Source organism: Dysidea avara, chromosome 6 (assembly GCF_963678975.1).
Source record: "Dysidea avara chromosome 6, odDysAvar1.4, whole genome shotgun sequence".
NCBI lineage: Eukaryota > Metazoa > Porifera > Demospongiae > Dictyoceratida > Dysideidae > Dysidea > Dysidea avara.
The window spans coordinates 37,897,666-37,914,523 of NC_089277.1; the positions used below are offsets into that span (position 1 = coordinate 37,897,666).

The window sequence follows — 16,858 nt, forward strand, 5'->3', positions numbered from 1 at the left end:
ATTACCTAGTTAGGTCGTGGTAAAGTCCATCCATAGGTTAATAGACGACAAAAATAGCCATAAAACACTCTAGAAACAGATGGGCGCTTAAAAGAATTTTTCGTGATATTTTTGGACTTCTCCGTTAATCGTAACAAACGTACGTACAACGCTACATTGTATCTCCCATAATCGAATTCTTTTAGGTATGCCTATAAAATGAATAGAGTGGTTAAGCACATGTTGGCCTGGGTGACTGGTCACCCACTGCAGGCTATCAGCCTGATTATGCTTGGAGGGAGCATTGTAAATCAATGATCGAAAGTGAGATTTGTGATGTTTGAGGTCTTTTCTGCTAGCAGGTTTCTAACCATTTTAAGAACCTGCTAGCAGGTCTCTTAGTGGATTTTAAAGACCTCATTATCCTCCAAAGATCAAAGCATATTATGCATACCATTTTATCAATACTCTTGTGAAATTTGTACAAGAAAATTAAATGCTAAAAACAACTAATCTATATAAAGTAAAAGAATGTTAAAAACAAGGTAAAATCCTAGTTTTACGTCCATAAAAATAGAGTGTGGGTGGGATAACGAATGTTCGAATTTTGAACTAATACATTCAAATGCTAAGTTGAATAATACATTCAAATGTTAAGTTGAATGTTTTGACATTTGTTCATGCCCTATCTACACCCATTTTACTGTTGCAAGAAATATTCGAGCAAACATGTATGGATGATGTGCTATTCTCCCACAAGTGAATTTTACATGCTGAATATAGTGTATACAGATTAGGGAAAATAATTATTTTCCTGTTTGTGTTTGAATTATGTGTGAGCTGTATTATGTAATTGATATCATATATATTATGTATACTGAATACCTGAAAGCCTGAGTATTGAGTACATGCATATCGGGACCCTAACATGCTGTACATTGTATAATTATGAAAACTATGTGTAATGCTCTTGGTTAGGTAATTGCTGCAAAGGTATACAATGGTAGAGTCACATTCAATGGTAACAGTGCTGCTGGTAAAGGCATTGTCAGTATGGGTGGAGCATTATATCTCCTCTCCTCCAGTCAAGTTCTACTTCACAATGGCACACATGTTAACTTTGTTAACAACACTGGCAGGTAATCACACAGTGGTTTTGGTAGTGTAACATGTATGTGTGTAGGGTGGGTGCAGCAGTTGTGGTGGAAATTGATTCTCCAGTTATACCACCAGTATTCAGAAATATCAATGGACATTCTCTCTGCTTCATTCAATACTCAGATCCATCTGTTCCCTTTGAATCTTTGAATCCTAATTTTGTAAGTTGTAAGCATACTAACCTGTTCTCTTGCAGATCATATGTGCTTGTAGACCTCCATTAATTTTATGGACAATGAAGCTATTGTTGGACATGATGTGTATTTCAGCGTAGAACTATGCCCGTGGTTTCCACCTCCACAGGGATTGCCATTTATTGCATATGACAGTAGAGAAAAAGGAGTTTTACAACCGCTAACCCCTGCTCAAACAATGGAACTATATGATGAATCTGTAAGATGATCTACTGTAACAGTGCAAGTATGCATAAGTATGTATATTAATCTCTAACATAATTATAGGTAAGAGCCTATCCAGGTGAAATAGTTAGAATACAGATGATACCTAAAGATCAACTAAACCAAACTACATTGGGAATAGTAACTTTAGAATGGTCAAGAAATAGTGCTGAGATCAATGATGATGTACTATACAATATGCGTAATCAAGTGAAGTGATATTTTTATGTCTTGTAGGATGCTTACTTCTCCTTCAGCCCTTCTGCTAGAGTACTGCATCCTCAAAGCTTGAGTTATAATGTCAGTTACACCATTGGAGCAACAGATAATGTTATCTATGTGAATCAGACGTTTCTCATTATGGTTGAACTATTTCAATCACCTGTGAGTTTGTATAGGTCAAGACTTGCTTGTATGCTTACACAAATTTAGACATGCCCTAAATTTAAATATACATATGTACATCTACACATTGAGTGATGTGCATGATTAGGGATCATACAAATTGTGATATTCTTAATATCATGTGAATCACAGGATAGTTATACAGCAAATATACAACTCAACACAACTCAACACTCCTAAACTATGTGTTACATGAAAGTCTGTATGCACAGTCACCTGTGCGCATGGGTGTTAGTGTTACATCACTACAGTCCTCCCCCTTTAGTGAAACGATGAGGGGGGCGTCGGATATGATGTGATTGACGCAAGGGTACAATGGGCTGAACATCCACAGAATCATTTACATGTGGCAAAATTGGAAGAATGTCATCAATGTCATCCGAAGATTGATTGTCCTGGGTAACAGTATTGTCTGTACTGTCTCTATGATGGATGTGATTTTGATGCCTATGAACTTGACGTTTGTCTTCCAGTTCTACAAGAAAAGTAACTGATCCTGTCTGCTTATAATGACAATAGCAGGAAGCCACTGTGGATTACCATGAAAATTATCCACAAAAACTGAGGAACCTTCTTTAAAGCTATGGCGCTTGGCATGTTGATCATGTGCCGCTTTTTGCTGGGTCTTCTTCTGATGGATTTTCACTGCAACATTTGGTTTCAATACCAGTGTTGTGTGTAGTTTCCTACCAAACATCAACTCTGCAAGGGAAGTACCAGTAGTTGACTGTGGAGTCACATGGTAGCAGGACAAAAATCTTGCCACTGTAGATTCAATGGAACCTCCTGTGATATTCTTTGAATGTCTGTACATATCGCTCCGCCAACCCATTTGAAGCAGGGTGGTAGGGAGGAGTGAGGACATGTTTAATACCATTGGCCTTCGAAAACATTTGGAATTCATCACTGCAGGAAGCTGACCCATTATCTGAAACAAGGACTTCTGGCAGTCCTAATGTTGCAAAGGTTGTTTTTAATTTATCAATAGTAACAGCTGTGGTTGAGGATGATGTGACATGAACTTCTAGCCACTTGGAATGACTGTCAACAATGAGCAAAAACATTTGGCCAAGGAAAGGACCAGCATAATCTATGTGAACCCTAGACCATGGCCTATGTGGCCATTCCCATGGACGTAAAGGGGCTGTGGCTGGCATCTTCCTGTTACTCTGGCAAGCAACACAGGACTTCACTTTGGATTCGATCTCTGTGTCCAGGCTGGGCCACAACAGGTAACTTCTTGCTAGTCTCTTCATTCACTCAATGCCCGGATGTCCAACATGTAATTCATCCTGTAAGGTTGCTGATCATCATTATCTGGCTTCAATGGCCATCCATGTAAGACGTACTGTGTAGCTGTTGCCAACAGAGGGGAGCATTGGGTCCACCGACTAATCTGTGCAGCTGTTACTGGAGTAGAATTGAAATGGTTCATTAACAAGATAGTGTCTCCTGGAGCTGGCACAGTGGATGGCACCTCTGGCAGTGGTAAGCGACTACAAGCATCAGCATGGGCTTGCTGTGAACCTGCTTAATTTCATAGTCATAAGCATCAATTGTTAGGGCCCAGCGCTGTGTGTGTGCAGATGCCATCACTGGAATAGCTCTAGCTGGATTAAAGATGTGTTTGTGGTCAGTATACACAATAAAATGTTTGCCATGAAGATAATGATGGAATTTCGTTAAGCCAAATATAATTGCTAGCCCTTCCTTGTCTAACTGAGCATACTTGACTTCAGTGGGTGCCAGAGTGCGAGATGCAAAGGTGATTGGGCGTTCCACATCATTAGCTAGTCTATGCGACAAGACTGCTCCTATTCCGTAAGGAGAGGCGTCGCAAGCCAAAATTAGGGGCTTTGAAGGGTCAACGTGCATCAGTACAGCATCAGACTTTAACTGGTCTTTGATCTTTTGGAATGCTGACTCATCTTCAGTCTTCCACACCAGCGAGCATGCTTACGTAACAACTTGTACAGAGGGACTAGGGTAGAAGCCAAATTGGTCAAAAATCTGCCATAATAATTCACAAGACCCAAGAAGGCTTTAAGTTGTGAAACATCTGTTGGAGGTGGGGCAGCAACAATGGCTTCAACTTTGGAAGGTGATGGTTTGAGGCCATCTGGAGTGATACAGTGACCCAGATACTCAACTTCTGATAGGAAAAATGAGCATTTGCTTTTCTTGAGTCGCATACCAGCTGTCTCTAATCGGGACAAGAGAGTGCTTAAATTGTCTAAATGATCTTTGTCTGACTGACCCAAGACTAATATACCATCTAAGTACACTGTAACATTAGGGATACCTTTCAACAAAGTGTCCACTGTGCGTTGAAAAACTACCAGTGCTGTAGACACACTGAAGGGTATTCTGGTGTATCTGAATAACCCTTTGCGAGCATTGATTGTAGTGTATTTACGAGACTCTTCAGAGAGCACCAATTGTTGGTGGGCATGACTTAAATCAAGTTTTGTGAAGTGTGTATCTCCCCCTAATGTGGCAAATAACTCTTCTATTCATGGTAGGGGATACACCTCAGGTTGAGCTGCTTTGTTTACAGTTAATTTATAATCCCCGCACAACCTGATACTACCATCTTGCTTAGCTACTGGTACCACTGGAGCAGCCCTGTCAGAGTACTGAACAGGTTCAAATACACCAACTGTCAACAACCATCTTCTACCTTGGAACGAATAGCAAAAGGTACTTGTAAAACTTTGGTTGAACTGCTGGGTCGACATGTAAGGTAACAGTTACCGCTTTCGCTGTACCTAGCTCATCAGCAAAAACTGAACTGTGTTTGTGTAACAACTGGGATAGAGTCAGGGGCGGATCTAGGATTTGTAAAAGGGGGGGCTAGCTCAAGGTACTAATCTGAGGTGTGCAAAGCATGCTGGAACTAGGAGGGTCTGCCCCCCCCCAGGAAAAGTGTGAAAAATAGATGCTAAAATACTGCAATTTGGAGACATTTCCACATAAAATTCATAATATTTTCTGCATGTATATATTTTATATACTGCCATTAGATTATAGTTATGGCTCGCTGAAGCATTTTGCTAATGGAAAAGTTTGGGTAGGTACAGACAACCAAGTACATGATGCACCCCTCTCACAATTGCACAACACCGAATAGGTGCATGTTAGAATAATAATGTTGAAAGTGGAAAATTTTGAAATTTGAACAATACAAGATTAAATTTGAGAGCATTTTCAATGGAAATTGTCTACCTCAATTAAGTATTGCCACACATATTAACTACACAAGTAGATGAATGAAGCCCTTTAAACAGACCATGCACTTCATTGTATGGGCAGAGTTGGAAAAATTCCATAACAGAACCAACTACATGTTTCCAGTGAATGTTCTATTAGAGTAGTCAGCTGACTGCTCTATTAGAGTATCTCGATCTTGTATACCTCCAATGCTGATCCGGGTCCTTGTTGCATAAACTTTCACTGATAATACCTTGGAAAGATGTTTATAAGGTGGTTTTATCAGTATTTGTATTATCAGTGATCATATAATTATGCTAAGACAAAATTTCATTATAATACTCAGCATATTGATCAAGTAAAGCCTAAATATGAAGGGGGGGGGGGGGCTTCAGCCCCCAAAGCCCCCCCTCCCCCCCGGATCCACCCCTGAGAGTGTGCTGTGTTGGTACATGATAAACACTAGACCAATCAATGTCTAATCTCAACTGTGTAAGCCAGTCCCTGCCCAACAATGTAGGACCATCCCCTTTTACTATCAACAAAGGTAATTGTCTAGCTTGCTTATGTTGTACAGACACATGTATCATGCCCAAAACAGGAATTGTGTCACCTGTGTACATAATATTATGTAAGTGTACCTGGGAGAGTTCCAGAGGTGGTAGATTCTCAACATTCTAAACTGCCTTGTAGGTTGCCTCACTCAACACTGACACTGCAGCACCAGTATTCAACTCCATTTGTAGCTCATGATTATCAACTGCTAAAGTTACATAGAATAGTGCTTGACCTGGTCCATGAATACTAAACATTGTATAAACATCTTCTTCTGGTGTGGCAGTGAGAGTAAGAGCTGCCTTAGGTTCAGACTGTGTGGATGACTTAGAAGATTGACTGGCTGAAGTTGAAGTGTTACTTTTTGTACCTCCTGTCTGAGTTGTGTTGCCTCCAGCTGTTGTGGTTTTCCATTTACTTTGGCACACCTTAGAGATGTGGCCTGTTTTCTTGCAAGCATGACAGATAACATCCACAAAATGACAGGATGATGGGTGATGTCGTTTGCCACAATGGTAACAAGGTTTAGTTGTTGTTGATTTGTCTGTCAACAAGTGCACCGAAGTGTTGGAGTGTAACTTGTGTGTGTCCCGGTCTGCAGACTCCATGGTTTGAGTGAGTTCAAAAGCCCTGGCAAACTTCAGTTTCGGTCTGCTAGCATGGCACACTGCATTTGGCTATGGCTATACCACAGACAAGACGATCTCTCTAATGTGTCGCCAAATTCACAATGTTCTGAAAGAGCACGCAAGTGTGCCACAGACGTCGATACAGACTCACCCGCTTGCCTCACGCAGGTATTGAACTTGAATCTCTGAACAATGACAGAGGGCTTGGGAACAAAGTGTTCGTTGATCTGCTTGACGAGGATAGCGTATTCCACTTTGTTTGGCTTCTGTGGCACCACGAGACTTCAAACCGGTTTGTAGGTGGCAGCGCTACATTGACTAAGAAGCGTTGTCCTCTGCTTGGCGGCATCAGTGATTTCGTGTGCTACAAAATAATTCTCAAGTCTCTCTATGTAGCTCTCCCAGTCTGCCGCTTCTCCTGAGAATTCACCTATTCCTCCACATGTTGCCATTTTTATCTTGTCACCAATGTGATATTCTTAATATCATGTGAATCACAGGATAGTTATACAGCAAATGTACAACTCAGCACAACACAACACTCCTAAACTATGTGTTACATGAAAGTCTGTATGCACAGTTACGTGTGGCATGGGTGTTAGTGTTACATCACTACACAAATAAAAAGTAGTGAAACAAAGGAGGTCGCCTACACCTGAAGATATACTAGTGGACATTAAATCCCTACTTCAGTCTATACCCACAGCTGAATTAAGAGCTTGTATATCTTCAGGTGTAGGCGACCTCCCCTGTTTCACTATTTTTTATTTCTATTATCCCAAATCGAACTTAAAGTTCTTAATTTTTCCTTATATGCACTTGTTTGATTACTTTTTTGTAACGTTATTATGACTGGTGAACCCAAGCATACCACATTAGAACTTAAAAAAATGGTGCCAGGCTTATTGTTTCATCTGAACACATTCCCCAACTATCAAATACTGAAAGAATGAAGTGGCCATTATATGCTTCGTTTTCAGCTATTTTCAGCCTGTTGCACAGTATTACAAATGAAGAACACTAGGAGAAGGATGTCTGCATCAACCCAGTCACAAAAAAAACTCGGATGTTTCCTATCAAACATGGGAAGCCAACATGTGGCGCTACCATGAATTGACACCTTGCGCTGTCAGCAAAGATAAATGGGACACAAAGGAGGACACAGGTAAGTCCACGAAGCATGCATGCATTGTATATATTGGGGTTTTCCAGTAAGGCTGAAGCAACATCGAACAGTGAAAAAATCAATCCCTTAGCCTTAGCTGTTATTGAATTATGTTCGTCTGAAAGCATCAACCGGTCAGTCAGTCAGTCAAGCAGTCACTCAGTAGAACATTCCACTAAAGAAAATGTTTAAAAATTTGTAATAACTTTTGGAAGCATTTCAGGTCATACTGAAGGCATTTTTGGGCTTGCTTATACCACACCAATACTCCATGAATGTATGGTGAGGCTGGTTTTAGGGTGATAATTTTGGCTACAAAAGCCCAAACTTTCATGATCCCTAATATATTCAGTACTATCATACAGTATGATATGTGACCGGATTTACGAAAAGAGGTCTTCCACACACATCCAAATTACCAACTTTGACAATTCATAGTTTCAGTTTGGAAAGAGCTATTGGTTAGTGGTACGCACCAACATAGCTGAATAGATGGTGAAAATTTCAGGTTAATATGTTACTTGAGCACTTATAGTTATAATCTCTCATGTTCACAGAATTGGATGTGTGTGGAAGACCCGTTTTCGCAAATCCGGTCACATATACAGTGTCCTTCAACTTTATTTGAGATGTGAAGTATTATTAATTACTGTATTACAATGTATACTTACTTTTTGTTTCCTAGGATCAGAACTCATCTTTTAACCTGACAGTCACTCCTTGTCCTGCTGGCCTTGTACTGCGTACAGTAGAATCATTGAATAAAGTAAAAGAGTATGAGTGTAAATGTAACAGGGGCCAAGATGAGAACATTGCTGAGTGTGTACCAGATGAGAAGAGATTGATACTAAAGGTACAATGAGGCTCTATGTATTCTTGTGGGTATTGATTGATTGTAAGTGACTATTGGTACAGTATACAGATTGGTGATGTTTATGTAGTTTGTCATTAGTTAAGTGGCATTTGACTATTGTACAATGTTTAACATAAATTTAGCCTTAGTATAAATTTTCAAATAAAAATGTAATTTGAAAACTACGTATTTATTAGTACCTTAGTTAGGGTGTGCTGTGTTATATAATGACGTATTGAAAATTGCTACTTACGTACATATATTATTTTGAGCTAGTAGTAGATACTGTATACATGTAGATAGTTACTTAAACAGATATTACAAGAGCTACCGCTACTCTGCATATGTAATACATAACTAAGTATTTCTGTGGTGCGTTTGCAACTTCTTATGCACAAAAAATTGGAATTTTCAACTAGAGTAGGGATCATATATAGCACATCGATAACAGGAGCGGATCTAGGATTTTGCTAAGGGGGGGAGGGGGGCACACAGGTAGGAGTCACTCCACAGTGTGTGAAGCACACACTGCGAAATACAAAGGATGAACTTTCTAAGGGGTCTGCCCCCCCCCCCCCCTCCAGGAAATTTTGAAAGTTTAACGTTCTTAGATTGAATTTGGTGGAAATGTTGACTAAAAGTTGTTGATAGTTCAACACTGGAAGTACGTATGGATGTTAATAGCATAGCTGCTGAGTTAAATTCCAGAATTAGTAATAATAGTGTAAATACCTAGGTTGCTCCTTCAGGAAATTTTGAAAGATTAACATTCTGAGATTGAATTTGGTGTCAATTATGACTGAAATTTGCTGCATGAGTTCAACACTGGAAGTATGAATACTAATAGTAGTTATAAATACTGAGCTAGAAACAATATAGCTGGTACAGTATTGGGTTTCCTCAAAGAAATTTTGAAAAATCAACTGAATTTAGTGGCAATTTTGACTAAAATATGTAAATGTTTATGAAAATTTAATGCTGGAAGCATGAATGCTACTGAGCTGGTAGTAGCTATAAAGTCTACAAGGAAATTTTGAAAAGTTGACTTTTTGAGAATAATTTTGGTGCCAATTTTGGCTGAAATTAAGTTGAAAAGTTTTATTGAATGTTCAAATATTACCAAGCTACTAGACAGATTTTGCATAAGGTCCCTGCACAAGCATCACAAAATATTTAAACACTATTATAATCCTGTAATGTGGTGTGCAGCTGCATGATTGTCTTCTCCAGAGAATTTCTATAGTCACTAGGGCGTGTATAGAGTCAGTAACTCAATTTAGAACAGGTGTTTTAGTTGTTTAAAATGACAAACAATGTTTTATAATAATTATGCTACCTTTGACTGTTTTATTAGAGTAAATGACTGTTCTATTAGAGTATCTCGATTTTTAATGTAGAGGGTGCCATCTAGTTCCCCTTGTGTTATGCTTATATGGGTAGCAATTTGCTAGAGACAGATTTATTATATGTGACCGGATCTGCGAAAACCTGACGCAATCACGCAAGCCTAAATTTACAGCCTGATTTACAGTACAAAGCATTGATTACAGTGGGTGAAATACTCGTGTAGCTTTGAAAAAATCCGTAAAATTTTTGAATGCCTCTTTCTTAGTGAAGGAAGAGACTAACAATAAAACCCTGGATATCATCTTATTTGCCTGCTCAAGAGGAGTTGGAAAATCTCCGTTTCGTTGCAGTAGACCTAGGGATACGGAAATTATGAGCGTTTATTTACGTGACATCAAAGGGATTGTACGCTATGGATTTTCCTTCATGACGTTCACCTTTGTATGCGGTGAACAAGGGTAAGTAAAGGACAAACCTACCCAGTAATTGATTCCCCTGGTCATGGTGAACATGATGGTGAACAGTGTAGCTCTGTACCTCGATTTGTTGGTAAGTTACAATCGTTTTTGTGTACAAATCGATTTTTCTGTTGTTGCTACTTTGTAGGGCTGTAACTCCTAAAACTATTGGCATATGAGGCTGAAACTTGCCAAAGGGTACACTTGGCTAAGTAAATTATAAATATGTAATAAACAGGGGCTGATTCAGAAATAAACCAAAGGGGGTGGCTGGCTTAGTTTCATGCTTTTGCTAGTTTCTTGATACAATGAGCACTGCCATAATTATAATGAAGTGGGGATTTATCAAAGTGTTTGTGTTAATAGGGTCAGTGTACACTGAGATTGAATCTGGAAGTGATTTTGACTGAAAATTATAAATGTAAATTTTGCGCTGGCCACTTGTACTGAACCTAAAGAAACACTGGTTACGTGACATGCTAGTAACTATTATGAGTGATGAAAGACTGGGTAACCTCGGAGTGTTGGCAATGCAAGGATTTAGTTTCCCACTGAAAGTTGAACAAATATGCAAAGAGCTAGTTTGTGACTAAACATAACAGAAAAATGTATACTGCAAGTGTTTTTTATATGATTAGTATGAGTACTTTAGCTATTAATGCTTTGATTTGCATGTGTAAGCTGGTAAAGTAGTTCAATGCCACCACATCCACCCCCTGTATCAGCCCCTGTGGAATTTGAAAAATGTGCGATTGTGTACTGAACAAGCTGAAGTAGTGCATGATATTAAATTGCAGTAAAACAATACTGTGCTCAAGATACCATAATGGAAATGCACAGTAGGGATAAAACATTTCTTTATTGTTTTCTGTAATTTACTATGGTGCACTTGTTTCAGTACTTTTTATCGATGTGCTATAGTCCCTACTCTAGTTGAAAATTCCATTTTTTTGTGTACTTGTTTGTTAACTTTTGAAAAATTAAATTATTATGACTGGTGAACCCACTCATACTGCGTGAATCGAAATGAAAGATATTGTGCCATGTCCCAGCTATCAATTTTCATCTGAAAAGTGAAGTAACCATTACGCTTCGTTGGCAGCTATGTTCAACCCATTACACAGCATTACGAATCAAGAACTGTTGGAAAAGCACCTCTGTAATCAAAGTAGCCACTATGAAAATTACGGACGATTTCTGTTATGAAGGGAAGCCATTGCACGCTACTACCAAATGGGCACCTTTTGCTATCAGCAAACATTAATGGGGCACAAAAGAGGACACCGGTAAATGAAGAATGCATTATATGTACAGCGGTATGCCAAAAGGCACGTGTCCAGCTGAAGCGATGTCGAAGAGTGAAAAATCAAGCCCGTAGCCTTAGCTGTTATCAAGTTAAGCTTGTCTGAAGGCATCGGTCAGTCAGTTGCTAGAAAAATTCAATTTTACTAAATTTCATAGCTACATGTTGAAAGCATTTCAAGTCGATCTGAAGGCCTGTTTGGGCATAGGTTTACCTAACCAATACTACTTCATCATCATAAGTGAAAAGTGAGGCTAGTTTTTGGGTGATGTTTATCATTGGCAACGCCCAAACCTTTGTGGTCTTTACTATACAGTACTACAGTACAGTATCTTACTATATGATATTAATTTTAAAATTAACAATATCTTACTATAATGATATTAATTAAGTAGGGATCCAAGCAATAAAATGTGAAACAAGAGATGGTTTGTTTCGTTTTTTGTTACTAGCATACAGCTATACACATGTGACTGTTCTATTAGGGTGACTGCTGTATTTGAGTATCTCGATCAGCCCAGGGTGTGTGTCACTATTTCATATTTTCATTCTGCTAACATTATGAATGCTGCTAGACTAATACTAAAGGGGTGTAGCCATCTTGATTGAGTGAATAGATTATCGTCCCTGCTCTTGATTGACCAAGATTGTTTATTGGGTGTCATTGTCTCAAACCTGTCGTGAAGTTACTGAGCATAAATGCTTTATATACTTGTGTGACGTCTGAATGTGCTGCTCAAGGAAGGTGTTGATACAGAAAATTGATGTCTGAATATGGTTTCATTGCATGGAGAAGGAAAGACTAGAAGATAAAAGGTGCAGAGGCATACACTTGTCGGAACCCCAAAAGACACATGCCACTGGTGAGTTTGTTATTGTGACATAAAATGGTGGCTGTATGCTGTTTTGTTTGGCCTCCAGCCTTGCAACTGTGGTCAGGCAGGCTGGAGGCAGGCAGGCAGATGAAAAGTCGAGTTTCTGTGATTATTTTTAATATTCTGTTTCCAGCTACCTGTAAGTTTTTCTTGCTAGCTTTTAATGCTTTGTTTGATGTTACACGGCCTAATATTAATCTGCAAAAAAAAGATGATTTTCGTCACGTAAGATTTTTGGTTCTTTAGAGGTGGCATTTTAGGTGGTGTGTGTCACTTTTGGGTAGATTCCTATATATTTAAACAGTGCTACTGGATCGCTTGATTATCTTCTTTGCGTAGAATGGAGCAATACTGAATTCATCTGCTAACTATTATGTTTAATATGTGAACACTGTTAACCAAGGGCTGAGGAGACACCTTTATTTAAGGGGGGCTTCTAGCTTGGTGATGCCATGGCCTAGCTGTAAGTCCGAAAACAAAAAAATTCACTACCTGCTGGCAATATTTGCCCTCCGCCAACTATATCTCTCTACATACGTAGCTTGCTACACTGCTTCTCTAAGAATACTGTGACTGCTCTATTAGAATATCTCGATTTTGACTGCTCTATTACAGTATTTCGAATTGTTAATGCTATTGAGCTAGGCTCTCCATCACACCTACAGATAATTTAGGGGGGCTAAGCCCCCTTAATTTTTTTCACAGGGGCTACAGCCCCCATTGCCCCCCTTCTCCATAAACCGCTCCTGCTGTTAACCACTTTACGTGACCATTTGTCTGGAATTCCACAGCATAGTCATCAAGCCACTAGATAGACATTATTTTGATGGAAAAACAGGAGTTGATTATTCTTAAATTATAATGAATTAGTGCAGTTTTTACTCTAGCAGATGTACACAGTTGTTTATTGTGTACTGGAACAAGCCTTTCGATAAGAAACAGCTGGAACGAGACAAGACAACTTGAACAGCTTATAAAAGTAGTGAGAATAATAAAACTATACTATATGTTACTCTTAAACTAAAGTAATACAGGTTTGTAACTGTATAGCACATTGCTTTGAAGTGACAGTGAGTTTGTACTAAAGTTGTACAGAAAAGCTGCTGAATGCTGTTAGGATCATTTTATAGCTTGACTCAAGTTATATCACTAAGTTATTGAGATGAATATTTCAAGCTATTTTCGGGTTGAATTGTGTATATGTACCACTTTCATACCTCAGATCAAAGAAAGCCAGTGCACATATATTGCACTGGCTCAAAATTTAAACGAGATATATGCACTGCCTTAATGAGATACAGATATACGCACTGGTACCAGTGTGTATATCTGTATCTCATTAAGGCAGTGCATATCAGCGTTGAAACCGGGTCAGGTCAACCGGGTCACATTTACTCTGGGTCATCCAGGTCAGACCCGGTTTACAGATTATCCGGGTCTGACCTGGATTGGATCAAATGAGAAACGAAATTGTTAGTTTGACGACGTGGAAACTTATTAACGCTAATCACGCAGCTCATTCGTGAGCCACGCCCATTTATTGCATTACAAACATGCTCAGCCAAGCCCATTTATTAGTAAGTGCAGTCTGTAGCACAAAACCGTGTCCGTTGCTGTCTGCAATCTTAAATAGAGCCACGCCCACTAATTGATTATTGTACGAGTTGTGCACAGTCTAACCTTGCAGCAGGATAAGTACTTTTGTGAGCCACACCCACTTTAATATATCTGGAAATTGTAATACTAGGTATGCAAGAAGCTACACCCAATTGCTGTCTAAAACTCACAGTAGCTACTTGGAACTAAACCCACTGACTGATTTTAAATTATAAACTTACCTGCTTAGTTATCACATACAACTACTCGTTTACTCAACGTGAATCGACCGCTCAAAACGTAGTCTCGCTCGCTCGAGACTACCCGAAACATAACTCTTCGGCTTTAATTAATCCGGGTCAAATCCGGGTTGCTATCCGGGTCAGTGGGTCATCCGGGTCAGCAGTAGTGACCCGGTTTCAATGCTGGTACATATATCTTGTTAACTCAAGATATTGCACAGTTAGGTGTGCATATGTAATAGTCATACCATGGGCATGAGAGCTTTGCCTGATATAAACGCACGAGCAGAAGGGCTGCAGGCCCGAGTGTGAGTGCGTATACACAGGCAAAGCACGAGTGGCCGTGGTATAACTAATATGTTTTACTTTAGCATGCAGACCTACCTAATTGGCAAAATCTTTAGTTGCTATACCCTTCTCTTATATAGGGAACCAAGTAAGCTGTGATTGTGGGATCGAATTTTGTCGAACAAACTGTGAGTGTGGTATTCAATTTTAATACATCAAACAGTAGTTTGATTTTATTTTTGCTAATATAGCAATTTTAAGAGACTAGTGTTTATTATGTTACTTTAATTACTACATTTACAAAAGTAAAAGAACAAACTACTGTTGATGTATAAAACTTGAATTCCACTTGTTTGACAAAATTTAATCCCACAATCACAGCTTGTTTGATACCCTATATAAGAGAAGAGAGATAACAGATAACATCAAAGAATCTAATGATTTCTGAATATAGTGCGCACTCCTATTAGGTGTGCAATATCTCGCACTGGCACAGTGTGTATATCTTGTTAAGGCAGTGTGTGAACATTTTGAGCCAGTGCAATATGTGATATATGTGCACTGGCTTTTCTTTGATCTGAGGTGTGAAAATGGTACATATCATGTTAAACCATTCCAAGAAATTCTCAGATTTCATTGATGTCCTTTGCTACCTCTTTGTGCCATTATATAGTCACACATGTTAACATTGATTGTGGGATTAGGTTTATTTGTAGTTTGTGTTGAGTAGTTCCTTAACTGAAATGGAGCTGTTTCTAATACAGGTGAGTTCTGTTTTGATAAGTTCTAGATACCTGTCTCAATGTTACGTAACACATGCTAAGTAAATTGAGCCATTAGATGTGAAGTGGTATTCATGCACGACTGTAATTTTATTCATGGATACAATTTATTCACGATTATTATGGTAAATACCTGGAAGCACTTATAACAGCATTAAACCATTATTATCAAGTTGCGTTTCGATGTCCTGTGTGTTGTTACGCAACGCATGCTAAATAGATTGAGCCTTTGGTGGTGAAGTGGTATTCATGCACGACTATAATGCTATAATTTACTCACGATTATTACAGTGAATACCTGGGAGTGCTTATACCAGCGTTAAACCATCATTATCAAGTCGTGTTTCGATGTCCTGTGTCTCCTTGCTCACTGTACAAACCCACAATCGAACTTTTCGTATGCTTGTGTCATTGTGCATATGTTTGAACTCTTAGCAAAGTAACTCCTTGTTATTCTTATGTTGTTTCCAGTGTCCACGATCAAAATTCACAAAGCCCAATATAAATACACTCATGAAGTATGCCAGCAGTTTCTCACACGTGTAGGTGATTAACCCATGTGGCACATATTAGTTATACCACGGACACTCGTGCTTTGCCTGATATATACACGCTTGCACTCGGGCTAACACCCTCATGCTCGAGTGTATATATCTGGCAAAGCACTCCTGCCCATGGTGTGTGCATGTGCATACGTGTGTGCGTGTGTGTGTGTGTGTGTGTGTGTGTGTGTGTGTGTGTGAGAGAGAGAGAGAGAGAGAGAGAGAGACTGGGAAAACCGGTCTTATCACCCATGACAAGATATTTGATTTTTCACCAAGAACAGAAAAGATACATGAATAAATCATCAAACTGCATCATCAAAATCAGCTAGACTTCAGTGGTCTGCTTTTGCTGGCTGCTTTTCCCAAGCACAGGGACGATCCGTGCATAGAGTCTGGGACTATAAATGGAGCCTGGGGATGGCTGTATGCGGCTGCATTGCTCTATGGTATTGAATAAAGACTTATGCTGAAACTTTCCTATCATTTTAGCCAGTTTTGAGACCTGGATGACCCATAACTTGGCCTAATAATTCATCCCTGCACCTTCCTCTTTAATAATTTTCAAACAGCCTCTTTCCCTCCTCCGGGCCTCCGCCTCCTACCCCCTTTAGAGTTTACCTGATAGAGTCAACCTCAGTTTTAAAACTATCTAAAATGACAGGAAACTTAACTGTTGCCTACTTTTACAGTGGATGCTCTGGAAGGTAAGGAAAACATGTGAAAATTTGGTACACATAGCTTCAACTATTGCTCTAAATAAGCATTTCTCGATAGTTTTAAATAGGTGATAAGACCTGTTTTCCTAAACTAGGACACATATACCTGTATGGAAATTGCAAATCTTTGTGTCTATTATTAATTATTCATTAGTACCACATTCGATGGGTGTATAATCACTGGACAGGACTGGTAAACTGGACTACTGGACTCAGGATTTTTTTTTTAACTTAAATTTTGGTTAACTGGCTATTGTTTGGTATATGGAACATGCTAATCTTATGTAGTTAGACCACTCCCACCTTCACACAAAAGGAAGCAGTGTAGCCATGCCAGAATATGTCAGCATTGCA

At 39.1% G+C, this 16,858-nt stretch overlaps 1 protein-coding gene across 3 annotated transcripts in view; it reads left to right on the top strand.

Moving 5' to 3' along the window:
• The window catches only part of LOC136257655 (uncharacterized), a 53,885-nt gene that overhangs the window by 15,386 nt on the left and 21,641 nt on the right, over nucleotides 1-16,858 (top strand). For all 3 annotated transcript variants that reach the window (XM_066050909.1, XM_066050910.1, XM_066050911.1), the window contains 6 exons: nucleotides 958-1,118; nucleotides 1,163-1,298; nucleotides 1,351-1,530; nucleotides 1,599-1,721; nucleotides 1,773-1,919; nucleotides 8,185-8,352. In XM_066050909.1, the coding sequence (XP_065906981.1) occupies nucleotides 958-1,118; nucleotides 1,163-1,298; nucleotides 1,351-1,530; nucleotides 1,599-1,721; nucleotides 1,773-1,919; nucleotides 8,185-8,352 (915 nt within the window). The remainder of the gene's footprint in view (nucleotides 1-957; nucleotides 1,119-1,162; nucleotides 1,299-1,350; nucleotides 1,531-1,598; nucleotides 1,722-1,772; nucleotides 1,920-8,184; nucleotides 8,353-16,858) is intronic.